Raw genomic sequence first — 19,884 nt, forward strand, 5'->3', positions numbered from 1 at the left:
CCCCTGTGACTTTTTCTTGTTCCCGAAACTGAAGAGGCCCATGAAAGGACGACGCTACGCTACGATTGAGGAGATAAAGACGGCATCGAAGGAGGAGCTGAACAAGATCACAAAAAATAATTTTTTGAAGTGCTTCGAGGATTGGAAAAAACGTTGGCACAAGTGTATAATATCTGATGGGGATTACTTTGAAGGGGACAAAATAGATATTCATGAATAAATAAATAATTTTTGAAAAAACACAAAATTCGCGATACTTTTTGAACAGACCTCGTATATATATAATTAGAGAAAAAAGGAAAACAAATAAACAAACTGTAGAGAAAAGACAAAAAAATTTATAAAATAAAAATTTACTGTTTATAAAACTCTTCATCTTGAATAGGAACATAAAATCTCATGGAGTTGTACATGCTTGGAAAGCGTTGCAGTAGCGGTCCGTCTGAACGACTGATGCAGTAACATTGCCTGAGCTTTCTCTAAGTTTCGTTCCCTCTATCACATTTTCTTAGGAATACATATGGAATAGTTAAACCAACAGTGAGAGATAAAAAATGCAAGCGCCGATAAATGGCAGCTAATGTAATGAAGAATTTTTTTAAGGACATTCGACATGTTAGTATGTTTTCGCGATGACATCATGAATGTAATTTTGATATATTGCGACGTTGCCAAATAGTATGCATAATGATATAAAATTTAAAGATCGAGATGCATTGTGACGTTGCCAAATAGTGTGCATAATGATATGTGTCCCAGCCGCTGTAGTTCTATACTCGCCGTAGTATTCGTGTTCTCTCTCCTATCCATTGTAGTTCTATACTTATCATAGTATTCACTCTCTTCTTCCCGTTATATTCTCTCCCATGTTCTCTTTTCTTGTTGCTCACAATTTTATTAAATAAATATAGTATTTGTTTTTCAATGATATAACTTAGCAATGATTTTAATTTAGCAACTAATTATGATATTTTTAGTAATGTAATATAAATAGCTGAGCGTTCTTAATTATCAAATCACTATAAACTATTATTGAATAGGTATTGAACACTGATTGTACTACGTCGTACTAACAATTATTATATTATTAATTCTAAATATTTATAAAGAAAGATAATTTTTTTTGCACGAGGAAAATTTTTTTTTTAAGAGGAATGTGCAGGTTTCGTGACAAGCAAATGATGTCATAGAAGGGGGCGAAAAAAATATTGTAAGATTGTGGAGGAAACTCAGAAAGAAATAGAGATTAGAAATATAATTTCTTATTATTCAATTTTTATTTTTATAACTTGATTAATTTATTTGAGGAAAAAATTGCGCGCCTTCTTATCATATATTGTATAATTCTAAATCGCTGAATAGAGGGAAAAAGAAGAGTGTAATTAAAAAAATTAATGTAATAAAAAAAATTTAGTAATATATTTAAGTATCATTTTTTAAATGAAATATTAATTTATTTCTTACTTTAAATGTAACGCAGTGTATACAATTTTATATGAAGCGCAAATTACTAATTAACACTCCATAATTGAAGTTTTATCATAAATTTTACGCAATTTTTTAATGCATCACATTTATTGTTAATACAATTTTGGCGTATAGTAATCACACAAATTGTTGATATATATTCTCTCGCACGCAATTTTATTAAAAGGATATGGTATTTATTTTACAGGCTTTTATGATGCGATTTTCTAATGGAATGATACGAGCACAATTTTAATAATACTTTAATGGTATAAGTCGATCTCTTTCCCCTCCTCTTTCTCTTTCTCTCTCTCTCTCTCTCTCTCTCTCTCTCTCTCAGCTGTACGCGTTTTCTTATTAAGTAATTTAATATCACGAAGATATAAAGAAGAAATGATGAAGAGATTAGGGAAAAGATGTAGAAATTTTCAAAGAAATATATTTTTTAATATAGATTTATTTATCTAATATTTAATGCAGCATGTACGATATAATTTAAACCATAGACTACTATGTTAGTTCACATTCTATAATAGAATTTTTATCATAAATTTTGTGCAAAGTATTTGCAGCATCGCGTTTAGTAGTAATATAACTTGGTCTTAAAAATAATACAAAATATTTGAATTTTTCACACCATGCGTACATTGACTTATTATAGTTTATAGCACACATGCTCGACACATTGCTTGAGCTCAAATAAGAAGAATACGGTTTTTGGTTTCATATACAAGCTTGTACCATACAATGACAACTTTACGTTTTTCGTATCACATACTTTAACAAGTTCTATATTCAGATTTTGAATTGGTGGTGACGATAATGATGGGACAGTTGGCTGCATTAATCGCTCAATATCTGCACGTCTCTCGATAAACGCCTTCCACGTAGCATGAGGCAGGATTATGCGGTTGCCTCGATTATCGCTGATCGCAATTTCTATATGAGACGTAGGTCCCATGACAATCTCGATGTCCAAGAACTTATATGTTGTCAATGTCAATGCATAACTCCTCATCAAGATATGAGATACATAGCGAGGTTTCGAAGATGTGTGAGAAGATATATGAGAAGACGCGCTGTAGAAAACAGAAAACATGTAAACTTTAGAAAAATACATAACGTATAAAAGGTATAATCAAAATTTTATAAAAATTGAATAAATTTACTGTCTCTCCCACACCTCATCTTGTTGAATTGGAATGTAGTAATTCATAACGTGAGACGTTTTCAAAGATAGTATATATTCTCATACAGTAAAAGAAATCTGCTCTATATAGTAGGAGCGGTCCACAGAGCGACTAATGTAATAAAACTTATCATAAATCTCTTTTTTTAAATAGTGATCCCCACCACAAATTTTCAGAAGCTTCGCATTCCACTGAATCTTCAGCGTATGTAGTGAGCCAACTAACTGAATCAGTAATGTCGCCATAAGTCTCACTAATTAGCGCTCACCATTTCACATTTTTCAGCATATCCAAGTTATCATTGAAAATTATTATTTTTGCATCAAGAATTATTTCAATTTTGTCTCAATGTATGTATGCGATTTTACTTTAATATATAGTAGATATCATAATTACATTTTATGACATTGAAGTAAATAATACATATATGTTCCACAACGTCTATGTGTGGATGAGCTTCGCTGTATGTTACATCAGTAACACCATGAATCGTATAATTACATGTAAAAAGATTTAAATTTACGTAATCATCAAATTTTAAATTACAGATATTGATATATATATATATATACATATATATATATATCTGCTATGTCTTATGCTTGGTACATGTAATACTGTGAGAAAGCATGTTTCGAAATCCAGTTTTTACGGTGACTAAAATGACTTTATTTATTATCAACGAGCAATATTGTCTATTAATTTCACACAGAGTAACGTAAACGTACAATTCTTGTTTAATGTTTAAAGTATAATATCTTGACAGATGTTTTTTGATGCGATGACTGCTTAGAGCTCTCTTTCGTTCATGCGTTTTCTATTTTATTATTATTATTTTTTTATTTTTTTATTCATTTATTGTTTCTTTCGAATGGTGTATTCAATTTTACTTATCTTTACAAATATGCGAGTTAATTTTCAGTGTAATTACCATCAAGCCTATATTAAATTATGCAATGACATATATATAAGAATGAACTTTAACAATATCGAATTTTTTTTTATATCTAAGGGACCAGCGTTAGCGACAATAAAGTCTGTCTGTTCCCATTCTCTTTTCAAAAATGAGTTTAGTATATCCAATGTGGAATTTTACGTATCTTTACAAATATAGTGTTAGTTTTTCAGAATAATGTTATAACGAATAATATACAGACATTTCTATACACTACCGGTATCTAAGTTATTCTAATTGCAATGAATTCATTCCTCGCATATCTTTAATATTAAAAACGTTATGATATCTTTTTAAAAGTACAAAAGACCAACATCGTTGATCAACTGATCCCTTAGATACAAATAAATACTTTATTTTTTTGAATGTTTACGGTCTACGTTTACTGCTACAATATCAAATTATTGCTTAATAACGACACTCTTCATTGTTATAATAGGATTAACTAAATTGTTGCAATATGGTTCTGTCTCATTATTGTGATCAATCATAAACTTTCTATAACTGATATAACGGTAAATTCGTGACATTAGTTATTCCTATAAATATATTTTATACAATTATACATTATTAATTTACTTTCTTTTTTTATTCTTTTTATTTTTTATTTTACATGCATTTTATAAAATTTAATTACAAAAAATATTAATTTTATTTATAAAAGATTTTTGTCTCTGATTTGACATGCTTATAAATAAACTTTACCAAGAAATAATATATGTATGCATATGTATTGTATATATATGCTATAAATCGTATAAAAAAATTTTAAATAAATTTTAGTGCTATTAGTTAAGTAAATAAAATTTTATAATCGACCAAAGTTGATCTCATTACCTAAATATTTCAGTATAAATTTATACAAGTACACTAGACAATTCCATAAACTGTTCAATAAAGTCCTCTCCAATCTTGAAACACAATCACCTAAAACTATAATAGTATTAATAGTATTATAAAGTATTATATTATAATTGTGTATTCATACATGTCCCCAAGAAAAACAATGTTCACTCACCAGTTGTTGGTTTTCAATATTATTTAAAGCGCAAATTATTTACATTCTATAATAAAAGCTTTATCATAAATTTTTGTGAAAAGTATTTACAACATAATAACAAAACTCAATCAACGGGCGAAGTAAGAGTCAACCACATTTTTTAAAATTTTCATAAAATTATATATTATATTAACAGCGATGAAACATCACGCAAAAAATTAGACTAAAAACTAATAAATTACAAGTTTCGGCTACCGGTTTGAGCCCTCTTCAGACATTAGTATAACGAAAAAATAACAGAATAAAATCAATTGTCGCAAATGTTCGCATATTCAGAATAATCACAGTTCGGGTGAGTCTTGATCTCGAAACATAATTTCCGTATGGTTGAACAGTCAAAAGTATTAAAAATGTCATTGGTTCAAAAGTTCTAGTTTTATAATAAAAAGGATAAATTAAAAAAACAAAAAACCTACTACCGACAACTAAGCATAAATAAAATAATATAAAATACCGAAAATCCAACAAAATCAATAAAAATTATTTCATAAAAAACTCACCAGAAATCATATGTAAGAAGTTTGAATTAATATGTCTAAAAAGAAATAAAAAACTTATGAAATATGTACAGTGAGAAGGAGCGCAGATATGTAAGACAGACATTATGTATCGATTTTCATGTACGTTCAGTAGTGCGGATCAACACAGACTGAGAGAGGAGACGGACTGTTCGTAACCGAAAGTCAAACTCTATTTATGATTGGAATATAAGCTTTGTGGAGGCCATCGGTATCAGTCTGTAAATTGAGACCATTCTTTTGTTTCTTGATGTTAATCATCTCTGAAACCAAACGTCTCCGATAGCAGGGCTCTTCGTCTAAGATTTCGACCTCATCCCATTTAAATTTATGGTCTAGTTGTCTCCTATGCTCCGTTATTACAGATCGTGCCGACGTGTTGTATCTAATGTGATTGCGATGTTCTGCAATCCTTGTCTTTAATTTTCTACCTGTCTGTCCCACGTACGTAGCGTCACAATCACTGCATGAAATTTTGTAAACCACGTTGTTCTTCGATGTATGTGGATAAACATCTTTGTGTACTTTGATGTATTTTTTGAGTTTGTTCGGACTACGGAAAGAAACCCTGATGTCGTTATTGTTGAACCGATTGAACTTTTCTGTGTGGAGAGGGATGAACGGAACCGTAAGCCATGATACCGATTCCCTCGCTTCGACCTTGTCATTCAAACTGTTCTGTGTTATGTGTCTATTTCTATTCAAGTTTTTTATTCGTAGGTTGATTGTGTCAAATATAAATGATAATGGGTAGTCATTGTCTAATAAAATGTTAATGATAAGTGTCAAATTCTGTGTGTGAAATCGAACGTCCGAAAGTAAAATTGTTCTGTCAACCAGCGAAAAAATCGTCCCTCTTTTCTGTGCAATGGGGTGGTTAGAATAGAAATTCAAAAACCTCCCTGAAAAGGTCGGCTTACGGTACCAATCAACTCCAAACCCGTTTCCAATGATAGATATAGTAACATCCAGGAAACTGATTTCATCACCCCCAAATTCTGAAGTGAATTGTAATCGTGGATGGAAAGAGTTAAATTGTTTTACTATTGAGTCAATTTTTGATGGCTCAACCGCAGTGCAAATATCATCCACATATCTAAAATAAAATGTCACGTCCAAGTTCAATGACATCAAGGACACCGTCTCAAGTCTCCTCATCACCAAGTCCGCTATTACAGGTGATAAGGGGGACCCCATAGGAGTGCCGTAACTCTGTTTATAAAAATTGTTGTTAAACGAAAAAAATGTGGAATCAAGAATAAACCTTATTGCCCCCACAAACTCCTCTCTAGGGAGAGGACAGTCTCCGGAAACATACATCCAATGTTCATTAATACAGTCTATGGCTATATCCACCGGAACATTCGTGAACAGAGATTTTACGTCCAGTGAGATTAATTTGTATTGGTCTGTAGTGTGTAATCTTTTTAGTTTCTCAACTAGTTCGAAACTATTTTTTATATAACTCTTTGCTTTAGGAATGGATTTAACTAATATGTTGTGTAAGAATGTCGCCAGTGGATAAAGCGGACTGCCCAACGAAGAGACAATGACCCTCAAAGGGCAACAAGGTTTATGTATTTTCGGCACACCATAAGCTCTCGGAAGTGATCCGTCACTACAATATAACGTCTTGTATTTTGCTTCGCTAATATACTTCTTCGTCTTCCATCTGGTGAGCATGGACCTTATCGCTGTCGTGATTTTCCTGATGGGATCTTTATTGATATGGGAGTATGTGTCCTTGTCATTCAGCAGAGTAATCATCTTATCCATGTAGACCTCTCTGTCTAAAGCGACTGTGACATTGCCCTTATCTGCGTGTGTGAAAAGGACATTGGTATGTTCCGATAAAAAGGCGCGTGTCTTCGATTCCATTCTTAACAATAGTTTATCAATCGGAGATGTTGTGATTGGAGAGGAAATGATACTGTTAAGAATTGGAATGGAGTGGCTGGTGATCGCGATCCTATTTTCGATCAGCATGCGATGCACGCCAGTCTCAACACTCTTAATGCAATCGAAAATAATCTTATGTTTATCGTTTAGTGAAAGAGCGAAATTCTCACCTAGTTGTAGGAAACACTGTATGTCTATTGGAATGGACACAGAGGATAGGTTGAGGAACCACCCGTTTCGGACAGTGGTCAGAGACGAAGATTTGTGTGAGGTGAAGGAACTGGGATGTATAGATATCAAGTTACTAGGAGATAACGTAAGCGAAGGCTTGTTGACATTCAATGTGTCCTTGTGCACGGATGTTGGGCCAGCACGCATGCCTGTATCGTATTTATATAAAATAGGTTTGATTCTGGTTATAGTCTGTGCTTCCTTTTTATCAGACAGCCATAAAAGTTTGTGATCTAATCTCTCTCTTTCTTTTCGGAAAAGCACATTACAGGATTTTTCCTGTGTATACAGAAACTTATCGAGAATCTTTGTAGGAAGTTTGTAATTTATTAGTTTATAGTCTAATTTTTTGCGTTTCATCGCTGTTAATATAATATATAATTTTATGAAAATTTAAAAAAATGTGGTTGACTCTTACTTCGCCCGTTGATTGAGTTTTGTTATTATGTTTTGAAAGAGTCCTTTGAATTTGTTTATTTATTTTAGTATTTACAACACTAAATTTACTGATAATACAACTTTTGGTGTAAAAAATTATTTAATTTCTTCACTTATACTGTTTACATATTAACACAGTTCAAAGTATACGTGTTCCATGCAATGCTTCACTTCGAACATAACAAACACAGTTGACGGCTTCATGTACATACAGACATGCACCAAGTTATGATAATTTTGTATTATATGGAACGCGTATTGTAACAAGTTCTTCAATCAGAAAGATTTCAAAGATCCACGAGAAAAAAGCAATTGCAGAGATCAAATAAATAATTTGACACACAATCATTGCCAGATTTATATCTTATAATTTGTAACATCATAATTTGTCTGTATTTGTACTGAAAGTGACTCGATTAAGGTCCAGATGTTTGTAATGGATTTTTGCTCAATTGTTATTAGTATTAATTATTTAACATTACTATTTAAAAGTTAAATAATTAATATTAATAATAATTGAGCAAAAATCCATTACAAACATCTGGACCTTAATCGAGTCACTTTCAGTACAAATACAGACAAATTATGATGTTACAAATTATAAGATATGAATCCGGCAATGATTGTGTGTCAATTTATTTATTTCATCTCTGCAATTGCTTTTTTCACGTGGGTCTTTGAAATCTTTTTGATTGCAAAACTTGTTACAATACGTGTTGCATATAATACAAAATTGTCATAACTTGATACATATCTGTATGTACATGAAGTCGTCAACTGTGTTTTTTAGGTTCGAAGTGAAGCATTGCATGGAACACGTATACTTTAAACTGTGTCAATATGTAAACAGTATGAGTGAAGAAATTAAATAATTTTTTACACCAAAAGTTGTATTATCAGTAAATTTAGTGTTGTAAGTACTTTTCACAGAAATTTATGATAAAGCTTTTATTATAGAATGTAAATAGTTTGTGCTTTAAATAATATTGAAAACCAACAACTCGTAAGTGAACATTGTTTTTCTTAGGGATATGGGTAATTCTTTTACAAACCGAACGGATTTTGATGAAAATTAATCAGCACCTCTTCGATTTGACTGAAACTTTTTTTACGGATTCTATGTCGAAAAAAAAGAGATACGTGTCCGAGGAATTTTTTTTTATTTGCATATTTTCGATAATACAAGTGATCGAACATTTGAGAATGGCAAGTTTTTTGGCTTGGAGACTCATTTTCATAAATCCATAGGTCCGAATCTTTAAGAGCTACAAAATTTTCACCAATTGCACTTTTGTAGCTGAAGGACTGAACTGTAAGAAAAAAATTTTTTTTACAAAAAATACTAACAAATTTATATTGTTATTAACAATTTAATTGTTTAAATCGATTTTTAACAAACGCCCCCAAAACGAATCAAGTTTTTAGTATTTTTATCGCATTCTCCGTCAAATTTTACGTCAAAAACATGTTTTCAAAATATGGTACCTTTTCAATTATTATTGTTAAAATATTAATTTATATAGCGCGTAACGGCCAAAAAAACGGTTTTTTGCTAATAAAACGAAATCTGTAACTCGTATCAAAAAAAGTTAAATGTAAAAGTTGTAGATAATTGACAGATCTACAACTTTTCTCGAAAATTTTTTTTGACATAACCTCAAAATTTTAAATTAAATTGCAAAAAATGTTAAAAATCAGCTTTGTAACAATTATTTCTTGACAATTTGCATAAAAAAAAGTTTATGGGTAATTAATTTCGAATCGAATCTCCTGACATGTTAGAAAACCAATCTTGATTGAAAAAAAATTATTATCAAGCTTTGAAAAAAAAATCTATCCAGTGCGTCATGTAATATCGCCCTGTTGGTTGTATTAGCCACCACTGCCATGAAAGACTTTGATAAATAATAATAGATCACTATGGATTACGGATCTCACTTTAGGCGGACTTCCCCGCGAAATTTTAAAAATATGCAAAAATTAAAAAACCAATATTAAACCAAAAAACCATTGGAGAAATAATTATGAATGCTAAGAAACGAAGTTCCAAAAAATACATAATTTCAAAATATAAAATAAATCCCACATGTCAAAGTTACGCACTGGATGGATTTTTTTTTCAACGCTTCATAATAATTTTTTTTCAATCAAGATTGGTTTTCTAACATGTCAGGAGATTCGATTCGAAATTAATTACCCATAAACTTTTTTTTATGCAAATTGTCAAGAAATAATTGTTACAAAGCTGATTTTTAACATTTTTTGCAATTTAATTTAAAATTTTGAGGTTATGTCAAAAAAAATTTTCGAGAAAAGTTGTAGATCTGTCAATTATCTACAACTTTTACATTTAACTTTTTTTGATACGAGTTACAGATTTCGTTTTATTAGCAAAAAACCGTTTTTTTGGCCGTTACGCGCTATATAAATTAATATTTTAACAATAATAATTGAAAAGGTACCATATTTTGAAAACATGTTTTTGACGTAAAATTTGACGGAGAATGCGATAAAAATACTAAAAACTTGATTCGTTTTGGGGGCGTTTGTTAAAAATCGATTTAAACAATTAAATTGTTAATAACAATATAAATTTGTTAGTATTTTTTGTAAAAAAAATTTTTTTCTTACAGTTCAGTCCTTCAGCTACAAAAGTGCAATTGGTGAAAATTTTGTAGCTCTTAAAGATTCGGACCTATGGATTTATGAAAATGAGTCTCCAAGCCAAAAAACTTGCCATTCTCAAATGTTCGATCACTTGTATTATCGAAAATATGCAAATAAAAAAAAATTCCTCGGACACGTATTTCTTTTTTTTCGACATAGAATCCATAAAAAAAGTTTCAGTCAAATCGAAGAGGTGCCGATTAATTTTCATCAAAATCCGTTCGGTTTGTAAAAGAATTACCCACATGTATAAATACGCAATTATAATATAATTCTTTATAATACTATTAATACTATTATAGTTTTAGGCATGACTGCGTTTCAAGATTGGAGAGGACTTTATTGCACAGTTTATGGAATTGTCTAATATACTTGTATAAATTCATACTAAAATAGTTAGGTAATAAGATCAACTGTAGTCGATTATAAGATTTTATTTACTTAAGATTCCTGACTACTCAGCCAAGAATTCTGCGTTGACGGTGGCGACACAGAATCAGACGGCGGTCTGCCAAAACCGGTAGCCACACTTAAGCACGAGCACATGTCCGTGTGCTCGCTTACGGCGCGGCGAGAGTAAACGAGACAGTGAGCTTCTTCTCACACAAATCACTTGTTTCAAGCGACCGAAATGTTTTTTTAGCAATCTTGGCCGCTTGGCGGCCTTAGGCATCAATAAAGGACGGGGGGGGGGGGCAAAAAACATATCAATTTTAATAAATTATAGTAACAGTGTATCCCTCCCATTAATCCAGAATAGTATTATATAAATCATGTTAAAACGTAACAGTTTATGAGATATTTAATTGTTTACGATTTTTCATGCGCGTTATATAGTATACTTTGCCTTCATAAACTCGAATAGCAAGAATAGTTCAATAGAAGTAGAATTTTACCGAAAAAAGATTATAAACCAGCATTTCTCTTTACAAAAGTCTCGAAAGGTCATCAGAAAAGAAATGCGTATGTTTGAGACTCAAGACTTGAAGAAAGTATGCGAAAAAAAAATTGAATAGTTGCAAAAAGCATGTTTTTTGTTTATAAAACAAAAAATATTAATTGTATGGTAAAAAATTCGGTATAAAAAATATAGATATTCGAAATATTTACAAAATGAGACGTGAAACATTAAAATCGATCTATTAGTTTAGTAGAAAAAAAAATAAAAAACACCAAAAAAGACCTTTTTTTACTCGCTCTCTGTTCATTGAGATTTAAACGCGAAGCTTTGAAATTCTCGTAAAATGTAGCCTTCGTAATGACACACAAATCAAGCCCTGAACAAACCTGAAATGTTAATTAGTTTTTGCAAAAAGCTATTTATTCCTTAAAAATCTGTCTACGGAAAACTTAATTTCTTCATCTTTGAGCACAACAATTTACAGGAATTTTGCTTTTTCAAAATTGTATTATCACGTACACTTAATAACAAAACGATTTTTTGCAGTTAAACTATTATAAAACAACTTTAAAAATGAGTATTTTTTTCCGTATAAAAAAATGAAAATAATTTTGTTAATATGCATCATATCAAATAGCCGGGTAAAGCATTCAAAATTTGAAATTTTTCTACAAATTTAAAAAAAAGATTACCCTCCAATTATTAGAAGCCGAGATAACAGTTTTTTTTCAAAAAATCACTGTGACTTTAAGGTTAAGAGTTCCGTCTGACCAATTTATCAAGGAAGGATTGAATTTGTTGTTAAAAAAATCTTGAATTGTAACCATGAAATTTTTAGTTTAGAAAATTGTTTCTTTCTTGAATTTTTATTTTTTCGGTTTATTACAATATTAAAAAATCACGTTTGAGAATAAAACACATGTCTGATTAACAAATTTAAGTCACATTAGCTATGTTTCTTTATTTAACATGTTGTAAAAAGTGTCCAATTGAACAATTAAATGTACGGAATTATCAGTACAAAATTATTTTTGAATTTAATTGCAGATGCAAATATGACATATGTAAACAAATAATAAATAATTTGCCAAATGTTAGCGTAACTGTTAAAGATATGACATTAACTTTTTAAATAAAGAAATAAATAGTATTACATGAAAAATATATTTTGCAACTATTTTCAACAGTTACACTATTATTTGGCAAATTATTTATTATTTGTTTACATATGTTATATTTGCATCTGCAATTAAATTCAAAAACAATTTTGTACTGATAATTCTGTACATTTAATTGTCCAATTGGACACTTTTTACAACATGTTAAATAAAGAAACATAGCTAATGTGACTTAAATTTATTAATCAGACATACAGACTCCATACTCAAAAGTAATTTTTTAGTGATAAACCAAAAAAATAAAAATTCATGAAACAAAAAACTAAAAATTTCATGATTACAGTTACTTTGTGAAATATTTGATTAAGCTATTTGTTTATATCTTGTCGAGTTACCCTAGATTTAAAAAAATCAGGTTAATTTGTTGCTGAGAAAATATAAATTTAGCAAATTTTAACACAAGAAATCAAATACGAGCGAATCGCCGAGTGAACCGATTTTTCCCACTCAACTACGCACATCATCATAAACAATTAAATATCTCGTAAACTGTTGCAATTAACATGATTTATACTAGTCTGGATTAATGGGAGGAGTATACTATTACAATTTATTAAAATTTATATGTTATTTACGATGTCCTCCGCTCCTTATTGATGCCGAGCGGCCGAGATCGCCGAAAAAGCATTTCTGGTCGTTGAAACAAGCGACTAGTGTGAGAAGGAGCTCGCTGTCTTGTTCACTCTTGGCGCGCTGTAGGCGAGTACATGGACTCATGCTTGTTTGTATTTATATTACAGCGCCACACCATGATAAATGGCCGAACTTATAGGCGTGGAAAAGTGATGTTTTGACGACGAAATTTATGTTGCGTGTCATTTCGTTATTATTTGCTTGATTGTGGAAATGTGACTTGTCTCGTACTTATCAAAGTCGTAATTATCGATGAAAACTGAAGTTATCTTGGAATTTTATATGTAAAAGTGTATATTTTACTCGTTTCAACAGCGAGTCTATATTCGGACCGTATGTTTCTGTCCGAATATAGGCTCACTTTATGTGCCTTTTACGACCATTTACTGAGGGACGAAAAAACAGTTTTCATCAATTTTTACAAATATTTTAAAGTGATCTCGTCATTTCATTTCATCCAAATTATCTTTATTTAAAAATGGCACGCAACATAAATTAACGTGTCATTCCTCGCTTCTGACGTCACGACTCCAACATGGCCGCCGCGACTAGTCAGGAGCCTTAACTGATGGAACTAAAATTTATTTATCTAATTATAAAAATGTTATATATTTTCCAAATTTTAACAGGTTTATGAAATGTATTATATGTTTCCAATAGCAGATCAGAACCGCTTAAGAACTTGGATAAATTTCATCAAATATACGATCAGTGTTGCCACCCTAGCAATACACGTAACTTTTAGTTTAATCTTAAATAAGCTTATGTGAAACAATGTAAATAGTTGACTATCGAGTTATCGTTATCTTAATTTTTTCGTTAATAATATAATGTGAAATTGGGCCTTAGGTGTAAGCTGGACTTCGCTTTGCGTGGAAAGTTGGACGCTCCTAAGCCAGTAATGCGAATTCCGGGCCGCTTGCAGCAAGCGATCAGCGCCACCGATCGGCGGCCTGGCGCAACCGGTAGCAACACAAGCACGAGCCCATGTCCGTGTAACTTGGTTAGTTAGAAGCGTGCCGATTATATCGCTCTGTCCTTTTTGCACTACGTTTTTATTGCTTGCCTTGTCGGCGCGCTGAGAACGAGAGAGAACCTTGCTATCACTCAACAAGCGTCGAGCCGGTCGAGCGACCGAAATATGTTTTCTCGGCTCTCGGCAGTCTCGGCAATCTTGGCGTCAGGCCAGACGTATATCAAGAGACATGAGGGCATGGGAACGTTCTAGATAACATATAAATTTTAATAAATTGTAATAATCATATACCTCTCTCATTAATCCAGAATATTATAAATCGTGTCAAAACGCAATAGTAGATGAGAGATTAATTGTTTATGATTTTCCATTCGTGTTATGTATCACGGTCATAAATTCGATCCGCAAGAAATTGACGTGGTCGAGCGCGTAAGATGTGAGATCGGAAACAAGTACTATAATTAGTAGTAAACATATATATTAGATCAAATATTTATTACATATGAAGGCTTTCAGTTGTGCACTACAAAATTGTATTGGTATCTTTATTATAATATATTATTAATAATCTCGTTTTCGAAATTTTGTTTATTAACAGAATTTTAAATGCGGATGTGATAGTTAGAAAGAAACATTTTATACAAAATATTGATCGACACGAAGCGTATTTGTCATAAACGCAACATTATTAAACATGGTTTTTTTATATGAATCTTTCATCGATCAAGTCGAATACATACCACACATGTCGAATCATTATTTTTCCTATAATTTTTTATTTTAATACACGAATATAATACACGAATAATAAATACTTCTACGAAATATGCAACATTAAAATTTGTGAGTGTGAAAGTATCCACTCTTGGCCAATATGTATTGCAATATTGATTGGGAAACGTTAACAATTTATTTACATTTTCCAATCAATAAATTTTCTACTAACACACACACACACACACACACAATTGTAATATTGATCATTTTTTATGATATTTTAACTAAAATAACTTTTTTTTTAATAGAAAGTTAAGTCGAAAACTATAGGACTTATTATTCTTTAAGTTTTTTATAATTATTTAGAAAAAAATCTTTTAAGAAAACTCAGTGATGCCACAACGCACAAAGTTGAGTGTATGAATTTTTTATAAACCTTCAAAGTGCCGATAGTTGCGATCGTAAAAAGTGAGTTAAAAGTGTCATGATACCAAAAATTTCGTTAAAATTATATATTTGTAGAAATTTATCGGCCGAGAACCGAGAAAACATATTTCGGTCGCTCGACCGGCTCGACGCTTGCTTGAGTGACAGCAAGGTTCTCTCTCGTTCTCAGCGCGCCGACAAGGCAAACAATAAGAACGTAGTGCAAAAAGGACAGAGCGATATAATTGGCACGCTTCTAACTAACCAAGCACACGGACACGGACTCGTGCTTGTGTTGTTACCGGTTACGCCAGGCCGCCGATCGGTGGCGCTGATCGCGTGCTGCAAGCGGCCCGGAATTCGCATCACTGTCCTAAGCAAGGAATAGGTAGCCGCTGTAGGATGTATCTAACTTTGTTTTTAAAGTTATATTGAATTATTTGTGATAATTAAAATTTAAACTATACAGTTAAATACACATTTATATTATCAACTTATTTGTAAATGATCTTTTTGAACAAATAATGAGCGCAGGCTAAAACCTTCTGAAGCTCAGTACTATGATCTTGACAATAAAGGTCAACGTCAAGTTCATCAGAGGTGGATTTGTTATTTTCACATTTACCTTAGTTAAAATGTATCAATCAGAATGCTTCTATTAATATAAATATTTTATCGTTTCTTAGGACGATCTTTACAGAGAAGAATGTGGTCCAGATTTACTCCTTAGATGTTATGTTGGAGATATATCATCTCGTCTAGGCCCTATTAATATTGGAGAAAAGCGACAAATATTTACAGATTTCAATTTTCCTCTGGATGGACCGGTATCCGCAATGGGCAAATCTATCATAATTTTTGATAAGGATTTTAGTGGGAACAGATTCGCCTGTACAAATATTGAGCCTGATAATAATATCGTTAAATATGCAAATATTAGGAAACCGCCACGATTTGTTGTGTAAGTGCTATTTACCAATTATTTATGACACTATATAAGATATCGTATGTATCAAGCAATGCGGTAACAACATCACTAACATTGAAAGAGCGATGAGCCGCATATTACTCTTGTTTACATACAGAAAATATATAATAATCATTTGACATGATTAAATGCTAGTCAACGTTCTTTCTACCAAAAATTATACGCCCGAGATATCAACTTTAGGGATATTCGCAAGGGTCAGCTCGACCGTAGTGCAATAGAAGAAGAACCTTACTCTGGAAGAATCGTCTTCCTGATCACGGTAGCCTCTTCGCCAGGCAAATATTAATGTTCTGATTTTAAGACGGTTTTATACTTAAAATTTGCGTAAAATCAAAGTAAAAGTCACAGAAAAATAAAGGAAAATTCCATGTACTTATTAAAAATAGTATCTAAAGAAACGTTTTACTTACATTTTGAATTATATTTATAGCAATAATATTTGGCTAATTAGATAGATTTTAACTAAATTTTGAGCAGTTAGTTTGCTATTTAATGATATACATATACTTCTAAATATTCCTTATGTACTTGACATGCATTATTTACTTTTGCAAAGAAAAATCAATGTAAAAAACAGATAGATCTTTGCTGATATTTTCTTATCTGCAGAGCACAATTCTTAGAGGATGTAAGAAAAGTGATGGGTATTCCTGAGTGGATGTTATCCATTGACAGCAGAAAAACCAGAATACTACATAATGGCGCATGCATTCAATTTCTTTTGCATTTTAAAGGTAAGTACTGACCACGATTTTATCTAAATATCCAATGCCAATTTGTTTCCCTTGAAATTTATTATTAAAATTTAAGAACCAATTATATTTTTAAATGTGAACAAAATTTTCAAATGAAAGTTATTTTATAATAATATATATATCGAATAGGAGAGCCCGCCCCGATGACTTTAATATATATCGTCACATCGAGGTCGTAACTCCGAGTAATTTCTGATAAGTTTTAATCTGATAAATTATTCGTTACTTGTTAAAAAATTATTAATAAAAGTAGTTTATGAAATAACACGTAGAGGGGGTGGAGTGGACCTCGCTTCGCGTGAAAAGTCGTGCGCCCCGTAGAAGGGAAGAGATGGGTGAAAGTCGCTTTGCATGGAAAGTGGAAGTCATAGGGGAAAGTGGGGAACTATGCACAGCAGGTAATTGTGCGCATTCTACACTGAGAGAAAAATGTTTGGTATTTGTAACATAGTTATATATTACTATTGTATGATTATGATTGTTACTGCTACAATAATAATAACAATAATTATGTGTAATTCTATAGCAACAAATGTATATAGTTAGCGACTCTGCATTGAGTACTCTGCATTGAGAGCAAAATGTTTGGTATTTGTAACTATTACGTCATGTCTTGTAACATATTTAGATATTTTTGCGTTTACGAATTATTGTTAGGATGCAGCGGTTCTTGCTACTATCCCACCGCTGTCACCAGAAATATGTTGCGAGTTCTTATGCAAGAATAACTAATAGTCGCGGATTGAATATTTTTGCGCTATACATGTATTGTGCGTCGCGTCGCTGTCGAGCGCGGAGTGGAGAGGGAGAGAGAGACGGTCCGGCACGACGCACGAGCAGGACATAGGTTTGAAAGAGTGGTTATTGGAGGTATGATCAGAGTGGGAGCAAGTCACGGGTCGAGTGGCAAACCATGAGACTGCTAGCCGGCGTATCGCATGCTACATGAATCCTTTATATAATAATTGATCTATTATAATTTATTTAGAATTTTAAATTAATAGTTACTGTCCTCCTAAAATGGAATTTGGCATAGTTCTTTATCAATATGAGACATTGTGAATTGTTTGATTGAATAATTTAGAAAATGAACTTCAAATTCTGCCGTTATCGCTAGTGGTTCAATGAATAATTGTAATAGTAACAAAGATCAAATTAATTAGTGTTCATTTAGCAAGAAAATTGATAATGGATCCGAGCAATTCAAACCGTTTTATCATATCATACCCTTCGGGATGGAAGAATGGATTGAATGAAAGTTGAATATAACGCCATATTAAAATTTAAATTACTGAATTGGCTGACACGCTGGTTATATTGAAATTGACGCGAATCCCTTGGTTGGTCATTCTACCGAAAATGTTTCTGTTTAAATTACTGACGCGGTTGGTTGAATAATAGCATTAGAAAAACAGAATTGGAAATAAATTGCAAAAGAACAGATAATAATGAAGGGAAGAATTGAGCAACTTCTATGAGCATGGTCAGCCTGAAAGTATAGGAAAAAGGAAGTTTGAAAGAAATTAATACGTACTTTTTTCTTTTCTTTGTATATATTGCGAATATTGGGAGATATTCCACCAGCGTTTCGATCAAGAATGACTTGATCGCAAATGACGACTGATTGCCGAATGAATCCCTTGGCTCGATTTTCGTCCCGTTTATATAGGCGCTTATACAGTCGGTGGCGCTCGCGAGTCGGGAGGAAGGAGGAGCTCGAATTTCCCGGAATTGGTAATACGTACCGAATTTGGAAAATAATTTTTTATATGAAATATTAGTCACATCGGACTGAAATTCGACACGATTGCCACGAATTCAATTTAGAATTGATGGATCAAATTAGTTTCGCGTTAATTGATGGAATTTTAAAGTAATTAACAAATTAAATTTTGGGTGATTCCTTTCTCCGCGTGATTCGCGCTGTTTCTTCCCCGACTTTCAATTAGTCGGCTCGATAACGGGACAAATTCGCGTTTACTTGTCTGTTTCAGATTAAGGCAGTCAAAAGATAATAAATCAGATGGTCAAAGATAATAAATGAAACCAAAAATGTATTAAACATAACGCGAGATTTCGAAATTAACAGTATTCTCGACCAAAGCGGCTGAAATCTCATTAAGGATTTGGAGCGACGAGCGACACGCGCGTCGCGGGCCGTGATTGGTACGTGATAGCTTATTCTTATTCTGAGAGATTATAGGCGTTGATGTATTTCGATCGGATTAATTTTTCTTAAACCTTATGTAGGATGACAATGACAAGACAATCCCAATATATGGGAAATAATTTCTTAACTCCGCGTGGAGTTATCCTGCTTGGAATTTTATCGTAATACATCGGCACGCGGCGAGTGCCTCACGGGTGCTTCGATTGGCTCATGCGACACACGTGTCACGCGTCGGCATGACAGAATCATACTATGCTTAATAAGTTTCTCGCTAGGAATATCCACAATTAATTAATAGAAATACCTTAGATAGAAAAGATTAAATAACAAAAAATAATTCAGTGCAAAACAAAAAGACAAAAAAAAGAAAGTAAAGTTATATTTCTAGGAGGGCAGAACGTAACAGTAACTATAAATATATACAAGGTGCGTCCCAAAATTTTCCGAACTTTTGAAATAAAACAACAACGGTTTACTTTTTTTTTCAAATTCAAATTTGTTTATTCAAAGTAGTCCCCATCGGACTCAATACAACGTTTGGCACGATCTAAAAGCATTTCGAATGAGTGTTTTATGTCGTTCAAAGGTATGTCCTTCAGAATAGTGGTACAAGCCCTTTGGATGTCTTCTACGTCCACATACCGCTTTCCTTTCATGGACAAATGCATTTTGCCGAATAGGTAGAAGTCACAAGGTGCCATATCAGGTGAAT

At 32.1% G+C, this 19,884-nt stretch overlaps 1 protein-coding gene across 1 annotated transcript in view; it reads left to right on the forward strand.

Moving 5' to 3' along the window:
- LOC108750944 overlaps positions 1-19,884 on the forward strand; it is a 297,617-nt gene that overhangs the window by 236,148 nt on the left and 41,585 nt on the right. Inside the window, exons 16-17 of the mRNA XM_018490822.1 lie at positions 15,943-16,217; positions 16,857-16,981. Of these exons, the coding sequence (XP_018346324.1) occupies positions 15,943-16,217; positions 16,857-16,981 (400 nt within the window). The remainder of the gene's footprint in view (positions 1-15,942; positions 16,218-16,856; positions 16,982-19,884) is intronic.

This window comes from Trachymyrmex septentrionalis, unplaced genomic scaffold, assembly GCF_001594115.1.
Source record: "Trachymyrmex septentrionalis isolate Tsep2-gDNA-1 unplaced genomic scaffold, Tsep1.0 scaffold39, whole genome shotgun sequence".
Classification (NCBI taxonomy): Eukaryota; Metazoa; Arthropoda; class Insecta; order Hymenoptera; family Formicidae; genus Trachymyrmex; species Trachymyrmex septentrionalis.